The sequence below is a fragment of the Rissa tridactyla genome, chromosome 1 (assembly GCF_028500815.1).
Source record: "Rissa tridactyla isolate bRisTri1 chromosome 1, bRisTri1.patW.cur.20221130, whole genome shotgun sequence".
Lineage (NCBI taxonomy): Eukaryota > Metazoa > Chordata > Aves > Charadriiformes > Laridae > Rissa > Rissa tridactyla.
Window position 1 is genome coordinate 25565132 of NC_071466.1, and position 14360 is coordinate 25579491.

Sequence of the window (14360 nt, forward strand, 5' to 3'; positions counted from 1 at the left end):
TTTCATGCTGAGATTTCAGATTGACCTTGTTTTTCTACTTCAGTATGGATATAATCCACAGATAGCAAAGCTGTTTAGTGATATTTGCAGGTGTAAATATAGATTATATAAACTAAATTTTGGCTGATGGTGAGTGCTAAGCAATAAAAGAAAGATTAAATTTTGATGGAGGCACTTCTGTTTGACGGTATCTTTTTTCTGTTTATGCTTGAAGATGAGAAAGCAGAATTACATCTCAAAATTGCTGAGGGCCCGCAGAGTTGGGCAGGGTTGAAGCTCATGTGTCTATTTGAATCTCCACTCTTCCAAACGTATGGTTTAAGATGTGAGAATACGCTATTTCATGGTGCTATGTTTAGAGATTTTAGTCCAAGAAGTGGCTGTTTTAAAAAGCCAAGTAGTTTAAAACATGCATTGTAAAACAGCATAAATGTTTCTCAGGCATGGCTATGAATTTATAATCCAGATCTATTTACTTTAAATACTGTGTTACACTTACATGATTAAAAGTGGAGTCCACAGAGTGAATTGTGTTGTGGGTTGTGCATTGAAATAGAAAAAGAAACAAATCAAAAGTTTGTTCTTCAGCAACATGTCCTACCCTGTTAGGAAATATCCTGAGCTACTACACCACTGCATGATACATACTATAACAGCAAATGGCAATTCTGCTTAAAATAGTAGGGATACCTTTTTTCTTATACAGATCAGTTCTTAAGCACCATGACTATCTCATTTTTTGTTTTGTTTCTTGAACAAAAAAAACCCCAACATATAAATGATTTCTTCAAATATTTTGCATCGAGAACATGGACTTTCAAAAACTTTATAGTTTTTACAGTACTTTGAAGTATTTTTAGAGAAATTTGGAAATATTCTGAGTCTTTAGAAGTTTACTTTTTAGTGAAATCTACTTGTAAAAATGTAACAAAACTTTGCTAGTAGTTTTATTTCTCTGAGCCTGTGTTCTGGTTTAAAAAAGAAGTCTTTAGCCAACAAAAATTACCCAGTTTTAATGAAATTGTAACTCTTCTAAAGGAGCAGTAGAGCAATATGGCTAATAATGTTGATGAATTGAAATTTATTAGAGCTTATTGTATGGGTGACGACCTGTCACAGTAATTGAAATAAAGAAGCATGTCGCACAAGTTTAATAGTGGGAGGGAAAGAGACTTGCTTTGAAGCCCTCGGCGACCTCCAGTGTCCGATGGGCTGCTCCAACGTCACAGAATGTGTCCTTCCCTGATGTCATAGTTAACAAGGAATCCTTCTAGGAGCAGAGGGATTGCAATGATGCTCTCTACATAAAGTGAAGCTCCTTGGATGGCACATCTGTCCATTTAAAAACAACAACAAAGAAACCCCCAGAACAACAAAAAAATAACCACACATAAAAACCAAGCAGCATTTTTGTGTGTTTTTGGGTTCCTAAGGGATGTTCTGAAAACTGTGCCAAAGATAGACTGGTAGAGGCCCCGCTTTATGGCATGGGTTTAGTTTAGTGGTGATTTTCTGTAACCACTACAAGATTATGCAATTTGGGATGTCGGAACAGATCAGCATGAATTTGGAGGTGAAGGAGAACATAAAAAATGAACAACAAGGCTTGTATCCCGTTTGTAGCATGGTAAGTACGTTAGCACATTCTTCCAAAATAAAATGACATCTGCCTACTTTTTGCTTTAGGTAGCTGGCTTTGGTAGAACGTGGGACCGGGACTGATCTTATGGAGTAGCTTTACAGCTGCCACATCAGAGGTGGTGGCTCTGCCACTGCTGTGCAGCTTTGTTTCATGTAGCGAGATGCTGAACTGGAAATGAGAGAGAGAAAAGGGTGGTTTCCAGTACTCCTGGGGGATCCCTGCATGATCTTCCAAAGGCTCCATAACTTGTGCATCCCTGTGTTACTGTGTACTTCGTGGTGATTTCAGGAGTCATTTATGAATGAATGCCTTCATTCATTCAAAGTGGGGCCTTAGGAATTTATCACTGAGGATCATAGAGGGAAAAAAAAGCATATGTATTGAAATCAATAGTTGGTGAAATGGGAATTTTCATCTTATTTCTGGACTATGGAAGTCTGTTGATGCGTGCAACTGCTCAACATAAGTAACGCTGCATGCTGCTGTGCGGTCCTCCCAGCGATGGTCTTCAGCTGAGATCCTTGGCTTGCTCTTTACTTTAATCTGCACCTTCCTTTAAGGAGCCTTGAATTGTTTTTCAGTGGTACCTACAAAAATATTTGTTTCTTCCTCTCCAAATTATATTTCCTTGTATATCTTTAAAAGCATAAAAGCCACCAGAGAGATAAACTCTGTGCTGAATGGTGACACAAATGAGTTGTTTTATAGTTCTCCCCCCGCTTTTTTTTTTCTCTTGTGGTTCCATCCTTACTAATTGCATCATAACTAAACTCAGCCTTCATTTGGACTGTATTTTATGTGTTTTGTGACATTTTGCATTCTCTGATGTATGGAAGTATAGAAATAATTCTTATATGTGGAGCTGGATTGACTCAGTTTTATGGTCTGTCTTTGGAAGATTCTTTGCAAAACTGTCTGAAAAGAGGCTTTTCTGTCTTTGAGAGAGCAAAGACAAAGAATGTGAAAATAGGGTATTTTGGCAAAATTTCTTCATGGTATCATTCTGGTAAGAATGCATGATGCAGGTATTCATTCAGGTAACGCCTGGGAAAGTTGCTTCCCTGCTTTAATTTGATAGTATTTTTATGAATATCCTAGAAGAAGGGGGATGAGATTTAAACAGGCCAGGTTGAGAGGAAAAAGGTATGGTGGTAATTTTAGCAAATGCTTGAGTTGGAAGCCACTTTAGGTGGATTTCTAGAAAAATCTAACGTAGGTGACAAAGCTATACTTCTTTTTGTTTAATGCTGTTTGTTGAAAACATATTAATTAATGTTCTGAGAGTTTTTTTATGTGCCTTTTCATAGGACATTTGCATCTGAAACTGAAAATACAGTCTTCATTTTTCTGCATACTGGAGAGAGCACTAGCAGGCTTTGTGCTTCTTGTTTGGGCTTTAGAAAGTGCATTCGCTGCTTCTGTTTTTAACATCACAATATTGCATGATTCATTACATGACCTCTAAGTATTGCATCTCCATTCTTTTCATTACTCCCTAGGTTTAATTAATGTCTTCAGTTCCTATTTTCTCTACCTTTTTTTACCAATCCTGATTTACTCAGATTTCAAATTTTAGCCTTGGTCTAACATGAAGCAGTAACTATACTCCAAGACAAGAAATTAATTTGTTTTAAAGCTGTGCTTTTAGGAAATTTAAGAATAATACAGAATGAAGAAAATTTTTCATTAATTAGATATAGATTTTTTTTTAATTCTTATAAAAAATTAATTTTTTTAACTAAATCCCATTTTGGGAAGCCTGGTAGGATTCTAACAGAAAAACTGTAATAATACTCTATAGGATTTAAAGCATAGGCCCCCTTTTAGATAGATTTTTCAAGCTTACCATTGACCCAAATGTAAAACTAACCCTAGAATTTATACTTTGTATGATGAATTGCCAGAGTGAAAGTAGGATATTTTTCCGGACCAGGAACATAATTTTTGGAATCTTTGGCCATTAAGAATGTGGCTTCCTAATTTTGGCATATTTGCATGGTCATTGGTGCAGAATGTTATCTACAAATTTTGGAAGAAATAATGAAAATATTAGATAATAAAGAACTAACAGTGATATACCATTCCCTCATTTAGTCTATTCTAATCACTTACTTTAGTCTACATACTGTGAAAGTGTTTGAGATATGTTTTATGTTAGTTTCTTAAAAGCAAAATGTATGTAGAAAAATCAGTGTTTTACTTCAGATGAAAACTTGTATACTTTTGGAAACATTTTAAGGAGCAGCTTCACACAGATGTAACGTCTTCAAACATGGCCAAGCTTCAAATTTTCTGATGAAGTACTAAATATCTTTGACTACAAATTACTAAATTTTGTTGTACTAGTTTATAATTATCTTATTCTGGCTGATGGCTGTGGAACACGGACATTTTTCTGTATTTTCAAAACAACTTGAATGTGGAAAGGTCTTTTAAAATTGGAAGCAAAATTTAAATCGCCTTTTTACCAATAGGGAAAGTCTTGAGTTACAACTTTACGTTTGTAACATCACAGAGAAATAAACCGACTTTTATAGTAAACGCTCTAGCTGTGCAAAGCAAAGGTCTTTACTCACATAAAATGCTTTCATTGAAGTTATATAGGAACAGCTCAGTCTTATCAGGCTTTGATTCTGATCCTGAACTGTGACACCAAAAAATGGAATGAAAACTGAATTTCCATCAGGCTTGATCCACTGCTGTTGATAATTTTATAGCATAAACCCAAACAGCTCTGCCAGATTCCTGGGTTTGGCTCTTTCATGTGGCTAAACTAAAGCTTCCACCAGATAAAGTGGAGTTCTTAAGCAGATTCATTTTAAAATTATGATGGATATTTAAGTAACTTTTAGAAACTGGTCTATGAATGCTTGCAGAATGCATTTAGAAATAAAAAGCAGCCCTGTTCTGCAGGCACTGATTGCATCAGTTGGTGAAAGTGGTAAGAGAATGGTATGGATGGGATTTTGGGAATTCCCTCAGTTGCTTTAGGAAAGGCTGAGGTTATCTTCCAGAAGATGCCTGTCCTCTCCACTTGCATGCTTTAAATTTTTTTGCCCTGCCCTTGTCACCTACTTGACACAGTATTTAGGTGTGGTAGATCAGTGTATGTGTCATGGCTAGTTTTAGCAGTGGAAAAATGTGGTTCTCATGTAGTTCTTTGAAATTATGTGCTTTTAGTAAGATGCTACAAGTTCTGTCCCTTGCTCTCCCAGTTTTGTCTGATGACGACTTTTCATCTGTATCACTGTTTGGACAAATTCTGCTCGTCTCTTTACCACTGCTGTCTTTTTCTCCAATTTCAGTGCAGATTTTGCTGAATTGTTGCATGCCAGATTTTATCTAGAGAAACACAATTCTCTTAGTTACTCCTGTACCTAAAATTCAGATAAGTCCAGAGTATTACCTTTCGATAATGCAGCTTACCATTTGTTTTGGTGCATTAGTGTATACCTTAGCAAGTTTTCCTTGACTAAATGTCATTGAAGAGTTTTAAGATTCTTATGAACCTTTTACCCATGTAAATCTAAGTGGTTTACTTCACTAGTCTACATATTTGGTGATAGTTGTTCTTTGAATATTCAGACACGTGCATATATAGAATCACCATCAAAAAGTGGTTAGTGGCTAAAATTTACCGTGTGGTTAAAGGTGGAATGTTCGTACTATTTGCTTTTAAACCTGAACATCCTCTTTAATTTTACAGCTTTTAGATTCCTTTTCTTTTTCCAGTACTTTGGACATTAATACTCTGATATTTGGCTGAAGTATTCAAATGAAGATATTAAAAACAAATTAACACAAAAATACATTTCAAATACTTTTCGTCACTGTCCAAATTAGTGTTTTGTAATCACAATTCTTTTCTAGTTTGTCACTAACAACTTCTCTGATGCCACTTTATTCATATTCATAAAAATCAATATTGGTGATTTAATTAACCGTTGATATATTTGATAATTTTAAAACTGGAATAATTTTAAAACTGGATCCAATGGAATTTGCTTAGAAAAAACATGGATTATCTTAACAGTATCCTTTGTCTATTGGGAGTTGTTACTATCTTCTCTTTTGTTTAGACACTTTCGAGAGGGATTCTGGAGATAACTTAATAAACTTTGACAGTTAATAATTTTCAAGCTTTTCACTGTTGTAATTGGGTTTATTTCTTGGCTTAATTTCTTTTTTTCTTCCACTAATGTCTTTTGTATTTGGCTGTCCAGTATTAAGCGTTTTAGCTTTTGAGTTCTAATTAGGATTTTCTTTTTCTAACCCTCCCTACCCCAAAACTGAAGAAACCCCTGCCTCAAAACTACAAACTGTGCGCAGATTTTAATAGAAATTAAAAGTTGATTGTGTGATATATTTTATGTGCTAACAAATACTGAATGTTTGGTGGTCACTGGGCTGCTCTTTCTTTCTGTAGTACTAAGTTAAACCTCACTATTAAAGTTGCTACGTAAATGGAATAAGTAATTAAAACAGAAGTTAACTTTGCAAAAAAGGACCGTATAGGCCTATTTGAAATAGAGGCAGGGATGGCTTCTTTAGTAGGAATCATTTTTACTGCTTTAATTTGAAACTGCTACTCAGTTTGAGATGAAATTGCTAAAGTCACATAGAACAGTCTGTGCAGCAGCGGCAAGGCTTTCTCAGTGTCAAGTCTGTTCTCCAACTTTATAATGCAATGCTTATGGAAAGCCTTTTGCAAAGTGTTTGTATGAGCTCATACATCAGCTGTTCATATAGAAAGCTTGCTAATGCTACTTCAGACATAAGCTAGAAACACGTTTAAATTTATTTGTGCAGACCAGCTTCCAGTATCTGCAGTTCATGTCAGCAAGCTGTCTGTAACTTAAAAATATCCCCTGTACTCGTAGGCTTGCCTAGAAAGTATTTTCTACTAAATAGGCACTGTCCATCTCTTCACATTTAAAATAAACATTTAATTTACGTTTGTTTTTGAACAGACACCAAATCCTTCTGCAAGTGAGTTTATTCCTAAAGGAGGATCAACCTCCAGGCTGAGTAATGTATCCCAGTCAAGTATGTCTGCCTTCTCTCAAGCCTTGTTCTCTCACCCCTCCATGGGAAGTCCTGCTACTGCTGGGCTAGCACCAGGTAAGTGGAGAGCAATGATTTGCAGTACAGTTGCTTCTTTTAACTTAATGTCAAACATAACCCTGTATAGTGATCAGGTTTATTGGGTGTAAATGTAGCCACCTCCTGCTTTAGCTCTTAAAATTAAGGCAGTCTTCAGTCATATAAAAGTGCAGGAACTTGGGATTTATCTTCCAGTAGTGTGGAATAGTCCAGTATGGAAACTGTGAAGTCTGTTCAGCCACAGCAGCACTGAAATTAACTCAGCCTAACTTTTACTCTGCCCTTTTTGGGGAAAAGGGGTACTGAGTTATTACATGCTGTGCTCTATGCAGTCCTTGCCAAAGCAGTACCTGAAGATGATTTAAACTACCCCTAGTCTAGAAATGCACTGCAATCTACAATGAATGTGCGTTTTAATTACCACACGTTGATCTGCTCTTTTGATTTGTTTCTAGAGTATGTAATGTAGAAGTAATTATTTACAAAGTTAGTGAGTATATATAAAGATGTAAAAATCTCAATGAGAACCAAAAAGTAGAAGGTAAGCTTATTCTAAAATAACTTGCCTTGCAAAGTAGTGTTAATTGTTATTGTATCTGTCATGTGTAATCTCACTTTTAAGACATTAAAACTCTTAGCGAAATGTTCCATGCAGTCATACAATTCTGAGTGGCAAGATTTATTTTTTTTCTTTACACTTAAAAAGTTCAAGCTCCTCTTGCATCTTTTGGACTTCTGATCTTAAAAAGTTAGCTTAATTCTAACATTATTTTTTTTTAATAAAATTAAATACTTTTTAAAATACAGCCATCAGCAGATCTGGATATTACACATTACAGATCCTTTAGCAAGTTTCTGTATGCACTTAAATCTTTGGCAATCTCTTGCAATGGACAAGAAGCATTAGGTAGCTGCCAAAAGGCAGAGGGGCAAATATTGTAAATGTTTGGGGTTTTGAATCAGTATTGGCAATTACCATCTGGTAAACTGACCTTTAGTCTTTCCGGATGCCAGGGGATAAATCTCAGTGTCAACGTGAAAGAAGGCAGTACTTAGCTCGCATGTTAGAACTATCGGAACAGGCTAGAAAAGCAATTGCTGCTTCTGATGACCAAATGAACGTGTTGCAGTACTGTGTCTGCTTCATACTATATTGTACTGTACAGTCTTATTGGAAAACTGTTGTGTTTATATGCCTCTCAGCCTTGTCACCTGGATTGAAAAGTGTATAAAGGAGTAAATAGAATACAGTAAAATGATCTACTTTTGGAAAGTGTCCAGTGGGATCTCAGAGGGATCCTTCACAGTCCAATTTCTTTACTATCTGTAAGTAACACTTGAAAGGATAAGTAACACTGTTGATGAAAGAAGTACATACAACAACTTGAACTCCTAGAAATATAGATGCCAATGCTGAAAACTATCTAGGTTCAAATAGTATTGTTTATGGATGAGAGGAATGGGGGAGTATTCACAAGAGCGAACTTCAGGCAAAGTTGGCTTGTTTCCCTGCTCTTCTAAAAAGAGAATATAGTTCAGAGGTAGGGACCTGGGTTGGGTGCTCGTAATTTCTCTAGAAGCTTCTTTCTCTATACTGAGTGCAGAATTATCTGAACCTAAATGTCCTGTGTAAATAATACTCATAGACATTTATTTTTATTTAAATGGTTTAGCTGTCAATATAGTATACATCCACAAAAACTTTGTTATTTCAAGGTGAGTTAGGAGGTGTTTTTTCTAAGCAGTTAAGCTCTTAAATAAGAAAGCAGTATTTATTGTGGGGAAATGTCACTATTTAGGTCATACTGGATAATAGAATAAAAAAAGATTTAAATATGTTATGAAATTGCCATTATAAATTATTGTCGGGATCCGTTAGCTTTCAATAAATTAAAAAAAAATCAAATGAAACACGTATAAAGAGTTCATAAGATTTTTCCTTTAATCAAAGGTAAGTCTCTTTCCAGTTAAATGGTGCCTATACTCCAGTAGAATAACTTTCAGGAAATGTATGTAAGTTTTAAGCATTTGCATAAGATTAAGATTGCTTGTAGTAGTTTACAGAGGAAACTGGAGGAAATGAATATTTCATAAGAAATAAGGTAATGTAGTAGGAATAATTTGTTAAAAGTTCCATAGTTTAGTTCACGCATAACAAAGCAGGTAAATGATGAGAACAATCCTTTGGTTTCCCACTTGAGGATGGAAAAAATTAAGTTCTTTCACATCTCTAGTTTCTGAGATTTCCCTGAAGGTAGGTGTAAATCAAAACCACTTTTGACATCTAGTATTTCATAGATAACTGTTCACAAAATTGATTGTCCCTGGAAAGGATTTGTTCTGCCTGTCTTATCAACAGTACTAGAAAAATATGACAACTGAAACCTAACATACCTTAATAGTAAATTTGTTGTATCCACATCTGACATATCCATTAGGGTGTAGTACAGAAGAAGGTTACTCCTACTTTTTTGTGTATTTATTTAGATAAGTGCCTTCTCGCATAATTTCAACACATGGTCAGTCTTCATCTCAGTAGCCTTTAATATAATATGAAAACATAGTGAGATAAAATGTGACTTAGACAAATAGCTGGAGAAGATTTTTGCTCCTTCTATTCCCTTTCAGCACACAAATCCTGTTTATCATTTGTATGGGAAATTTAGTGAGTTGTTGACAATCTTCAAATAGTACTTTTGCTAACAAGCTTATCTTAACCAGTTCTGTATAGTGGTTTCAGAGTAATATTGCCATTAAAATATTCAACAAAGCATATGAAAGAAATTCATGAATGTCATTGAAGTGATAAGGTATCACTGCTGTGTTAAACTTGAGAGAAAACAGATGTATAGCCCCCAGCAGAGAAGATCTTTGTCTGGCTTGGGCTTGCTTAAGCTAGGTTATAGCTCCAGAGTGATGCCTTTGTCATTGATGGAAATGACAGCAAGTTGCTGTTGCTTCTATATTTAGTCCAAGACAGGCTCTGAGCTTACGCAGAATGTAAGAGATCCCATTTCTGCTGCCAGTCTGAACCTGCAGGCTTAGGAGCCGGGAGCGTGAAGGTGATGTGCTTGTGCGCAGTTGACTCATCTCCATTCATGACGGGCGATGAGATTGTAATTCTCAGAGCTTATCACCCCAGGAGGAAATGGAGCACTTTCAGCTGAGGTGGTTTGAGTGGCCTAAGAGCTTGTTCCGACCTCCCATATCAAGTATGGTGAAGCCATTCTGTGGAGGAAGTTCCATAGGCATTCCAGAATAATACAAGAAAGGAAGAAGGCAAAGAGACTGTAAAATTAGGGTTTTTTTCCCAAATAAAATTGAGGAGGAAGAACTGATGACTCTAAAGTTGTTTAGGGAATTAAACAGATTTAATTAACTTGAAAATACACAGCTACAATGCTAATGACCTGATAGAAAGCTTATAATAAAAAGAAATATTTAATGAATTTAAGGATGCTGCTTTAAGTTAGTAAAATAGTCTGGTTTTATTATTTACTTCGATTTGTTGTTCCTCAAGATGTACCTAGTAGTCTATCTCTAAAATACAGAGCATTAAGGTGATAAAATGATAAATGCTTAATTTTTGACCTCTGAATGTTACAAGCCATAGAGGCGTAGGGATATGGTTGTAGGTGAGTAAATTTGTAGGGAAAACTTGTAGGTTCTTTAAAAGTACTCACATTGTAGGCCAGCTGACTTGCATACCTGTGAGCTTAATGAAATCCTGCTTTGCTAAATTGTAAACTCTCATTGAATCAAAAAAACTGTAGACAGAGTCCCTAATGAAAGTTCATGCTTGATGCCCTCTCTTTAATCCTGTTTATCGGTATGAATTCTCACATGCAAAATGCAACCTAGCTTTTAATTCAAATATATTGCATGCTACAAAGCTTTATTAGAAGCGTTAATCTCATAAAATATCGTTGGGCACTGTCTCGAATGTCAAAGTCTGCCACTTCCCTTTCCTCAGTCACAATGAAACTTCAAGAATAAAAAAAAAATGCAAGAAGTGGAAATATGACAATAAAGAGAGTTATGTAAACGTGATCTCTTTCTCTACCTAAAATGAGAATAGCAGGAGGAGCTCCAGGTATGTGTAGGTAGCCTGTACGGTCACTGTGAATGTTGTGAAAAGACCTTAAAATCTGCAATCATTTCCGTGTTGGTGTCATGCCATGACAGCCGCATACCATGACACCAGTTTTTAGATGTAAATAATTGTGAAGTGAACGAAGCCCTTTCTCCTTGCAGTTTACCTTTCAAGACAGTATTTGACCTCTTCATGAAAGATACTAAAATGCACCGAGACAAGGAATGGAGAGACACCTTTACTAGCAGAGAAGTCTCACAAGGGACAATTTAAAGCTGGCTTTTTTGTCTTTGTCGTAGTACTCCTGTTGACATTTGAATTTTAATACAGGGGAATGCTCAACTCTCTCATAGGGAAAGCTTAAAATGAGAGCTCTCTCTGTATCTATCTCCTACCAGTTATCTTGACCCACAGCCCCTTTTATATATATTTATATGAATATAAATTTATAATAACATTTATATATATAGAAATAAATCGTAAATAGATTATTCAAACCCCATTTTTTTTAGGCCTTTAAGTGGATAAGTGTGTATATAAACAGTTTGGAAACAGCTTGTCTAATTCTGTGAGAGGTGGTTCCATATTCACCACATTGTTACTATCATATGTTCAGTACCGTCTTTTTCCTTTGAGAAAGGAAAAAATGAGTATTATCCTCTAATGCTATTTTGTTGTGGTTAAATATTAACATTAGTAAGGTTTTAATCGATTGAAATACTAATGAGGTTGGTGAGATCTGCTTGAGTTTGTGCATCCGCATATTTGCTTCCTTAAATACTTAGCTATGCATCAGTTTCACTGTATTAAAAGGCTTTTTCTTTTTTATGTGATACTGGAGTTTTAATAATTAATACTTATGTAGACTCTGCAGAATTTAATGCAAGTCTCTCAAAAGAATCTGTCACCTCCAATATTTGCTGCCTCAGCCTATCGGTACCCACCTCAGCGCTAGCAGCAAATTTCTTTCAACTTGTAGTATGTTGTTCTAGCAGTGTAAAACCAAACTGTAGTCAAACTTCTTTTTTATCTTGAACTTACTACATATACTGGCAAATGGGAAGCCCATATGTTCAATGATTTTCATTGAGCACTCAGTGTCCTTCCAAAATCAGACCTAACTGAGACTGGAAGGACATTTGAAAGGATTTGTGTAACTCTGACTATCTTCCTTTGCTTTCAGTCTTGTGTTAATCTCCAGTAAAGGCATGAAGGATTTATATTTGTAACTATCCTTTGGAAGGAATAATATTTTTTTTTTAAATAAATCTTGCAGTAGGAATTGTTTGAAATTGTATCAGTAAGCACCACTAGTGATAGATTTGATATTTTTTCTGAGAAACTTTCAGTAGAAGGTCGCAATATAATTTTAGCGAGGTTGCAAGACATCACTTTCATTTTTAAGATAAGAATTACAGTACATTGTGTCTTGCATGTACAGTTTTTATTTTAGAGTTAATTTTTCATTAGTATATATGAAGGCTGCTGGCTTTTTTTCCTAGTTCCTACAGTTGAATGTTTTATTGAAAAAAAAAAAAAAAAAAAAAGTTTCTTGAATCCAGTTATTTCTATCTGGGTAGAGCTTACATGCTTGAAAAGACTTCAGTTTATATTACGTTTCATTGGAATAGAGTGAAAAGACCATGTCAATAATTTTCCCTAGCTGAAGAGAATCCCTTGAACATCATAGATGGAAATTGTAGAGCTGCTTCAGTTTTATGGCCATTTTAATTATCCATCCTTCAAGTTTTAATAGTAATATGTTATTTCCTTTGAAATTGCTCTTTTCCCAGAGTGGATTAAGAATGCATTCATGTGTTAGTCTTTTGTTAAAAATGTAACCATTTATACAGTAGCTGTTGAAATATTTGTTATTCAGTCACTCAAGGCAACTCTTAATCTTAATTGAAACTTACTTTATTTTGTAGCATAGACTGCTGCTATCACAATATGTAACATTTTATGGTCACATACTTGATTTGTAAAGATTTTTAGGAGACTAGTTATGTTTCCATTCAGAAGTACTTTAAAAATTAAACATTCAGAAGTGCCTATTATATAAGTCGCATTTTATTAAGTTAATATGCTAATCAGCAAGCAGTTATTCCACAATATTGCTTATCTCTAAGGTATGTGTACACACACATGTATATGTATTAATATAAAGAAAAGTTCTGCCCCAGGAAAGTGCAGACTTTATATTTTTTTTATATTCTTATATTTTATATTTTTATATTTTATAAAAAGAATAAATAACTGAAGAGACACAACTGAAGAGGAAGGTGTAAGATTTTCTTATGGCTTATATTAAAAAATCTTATTTATTTTGTTGGAACTATTCACTTTTCAAGAACAGAAGAAATAATTGAGCTGAATTAATACACATAGTTTTTGGGATGCCAAAAATGTACCTGGTTGGAGCTAAATGAAAGGTTACAAACATTCTGTTAATATTATTAGGATAACATAGCTTCAAAATAATTTTTCCCCAACTACTGATTAAACCGTTGATGCGAAAATTGTTGTTTGCTTTTGTGGTTTGTTTAAAAAAGAGAAAAAAAGTTAGCGTAGGAGGGATACGACTACTGTAGAGACAAGACATGAGTGTAAAAACACTCCTACATGTTACCGATGATGCATATTGAGAACTCTGCATACAGTAACTCTTGATTGAAGGAACTAAACTAGCTTTTGGTAACTAAAAAGTGTGTGTGCAAAAAAAGTTGCTTTTGTTTTTATTACTCAGATACTTGCTTTAAATTACTTACATGTATAAGTTCTAGTTACCAGAGCTTATACATGGAAGTCATTTAAGCAAATGTCTGAGTGATAACTGAATTCTTAATTAGAGAAGAATTCTTAGCTGTCTGTTGAGCATTAAATATAAAAGTTGTGTATCTTACATGCTTTAAAAAAAAAAAAAGAGAATTTAGTATGACTAATATAGTTCTGACTGTTAAAGAAGAGAAAGTACATCCCAATCTGAACTGAGCAACAATATGTTTAATAGATGATTGTCTTTGTATTAATCTGAATACTTAGATATCTAGGATCTTGCACTAGTAATACTTGGAGTTTTCTGAAGGGTAATCTCTTCCTCACCCTGGAATATTTCTTTGACATCTAAACTTTTATAAATAAGCATATCTGAGAATTCTGCGTACAATGACTCGTGAAGTAACTAAACTAGGTTTTGGTAACTAAAAATTGCATGTGCAAAATAAGGTTGCCCTTGTTATTCTCCACTGATGCACTTTGTTTAGAAGCTGAGCTTCTTGAGTTTCAGTTGAGTTGTCTGTCTGATGTTGAGGGTGAACACCAGTCAATAAAATAATTTTAAATAAATTTGAAAATAATTGTAGGAAAATAGGTATTTTCTCTCTTGAAATTACTAAAAGTAGCATATTGGTATTGCTTATTTGTGTGCTGTAGTTACTGGAGATCTAACTCTAATACTCATTCATAGCCGTAGAGTTGGTTCTAGTAACAGGTACACGTGTAATTAGGTGAAGTGAGTTACAG

General features: G+C 34.7%; 1 protein-coding gene across 10 annotated transcripts in view; it reads left to right on the forward strand.

The window, feature by feature from the left end:
• Window positions 1-14360, forward strand: part of PAN3 (poly(A) specific ribonuclease subunit PAN3) — an 85623-nt gene that overhangs the window by 39835 nt on the left and 31428 nt on the right. For all 10 annotated transcript variants that reach the window (XM_054219334.1, XM_054219325.1, XM_054219343.1 and 7 more), the window contains one exon: window positions 6613-6763. In XM_054219334.1, coding sequence (XP_054075309.1) covers window positions 6613-6763 — 151 coding nt within the window. The remainder of the gene's footprint in view (window positions 1-6612; window positions 6764-14360) is intronic.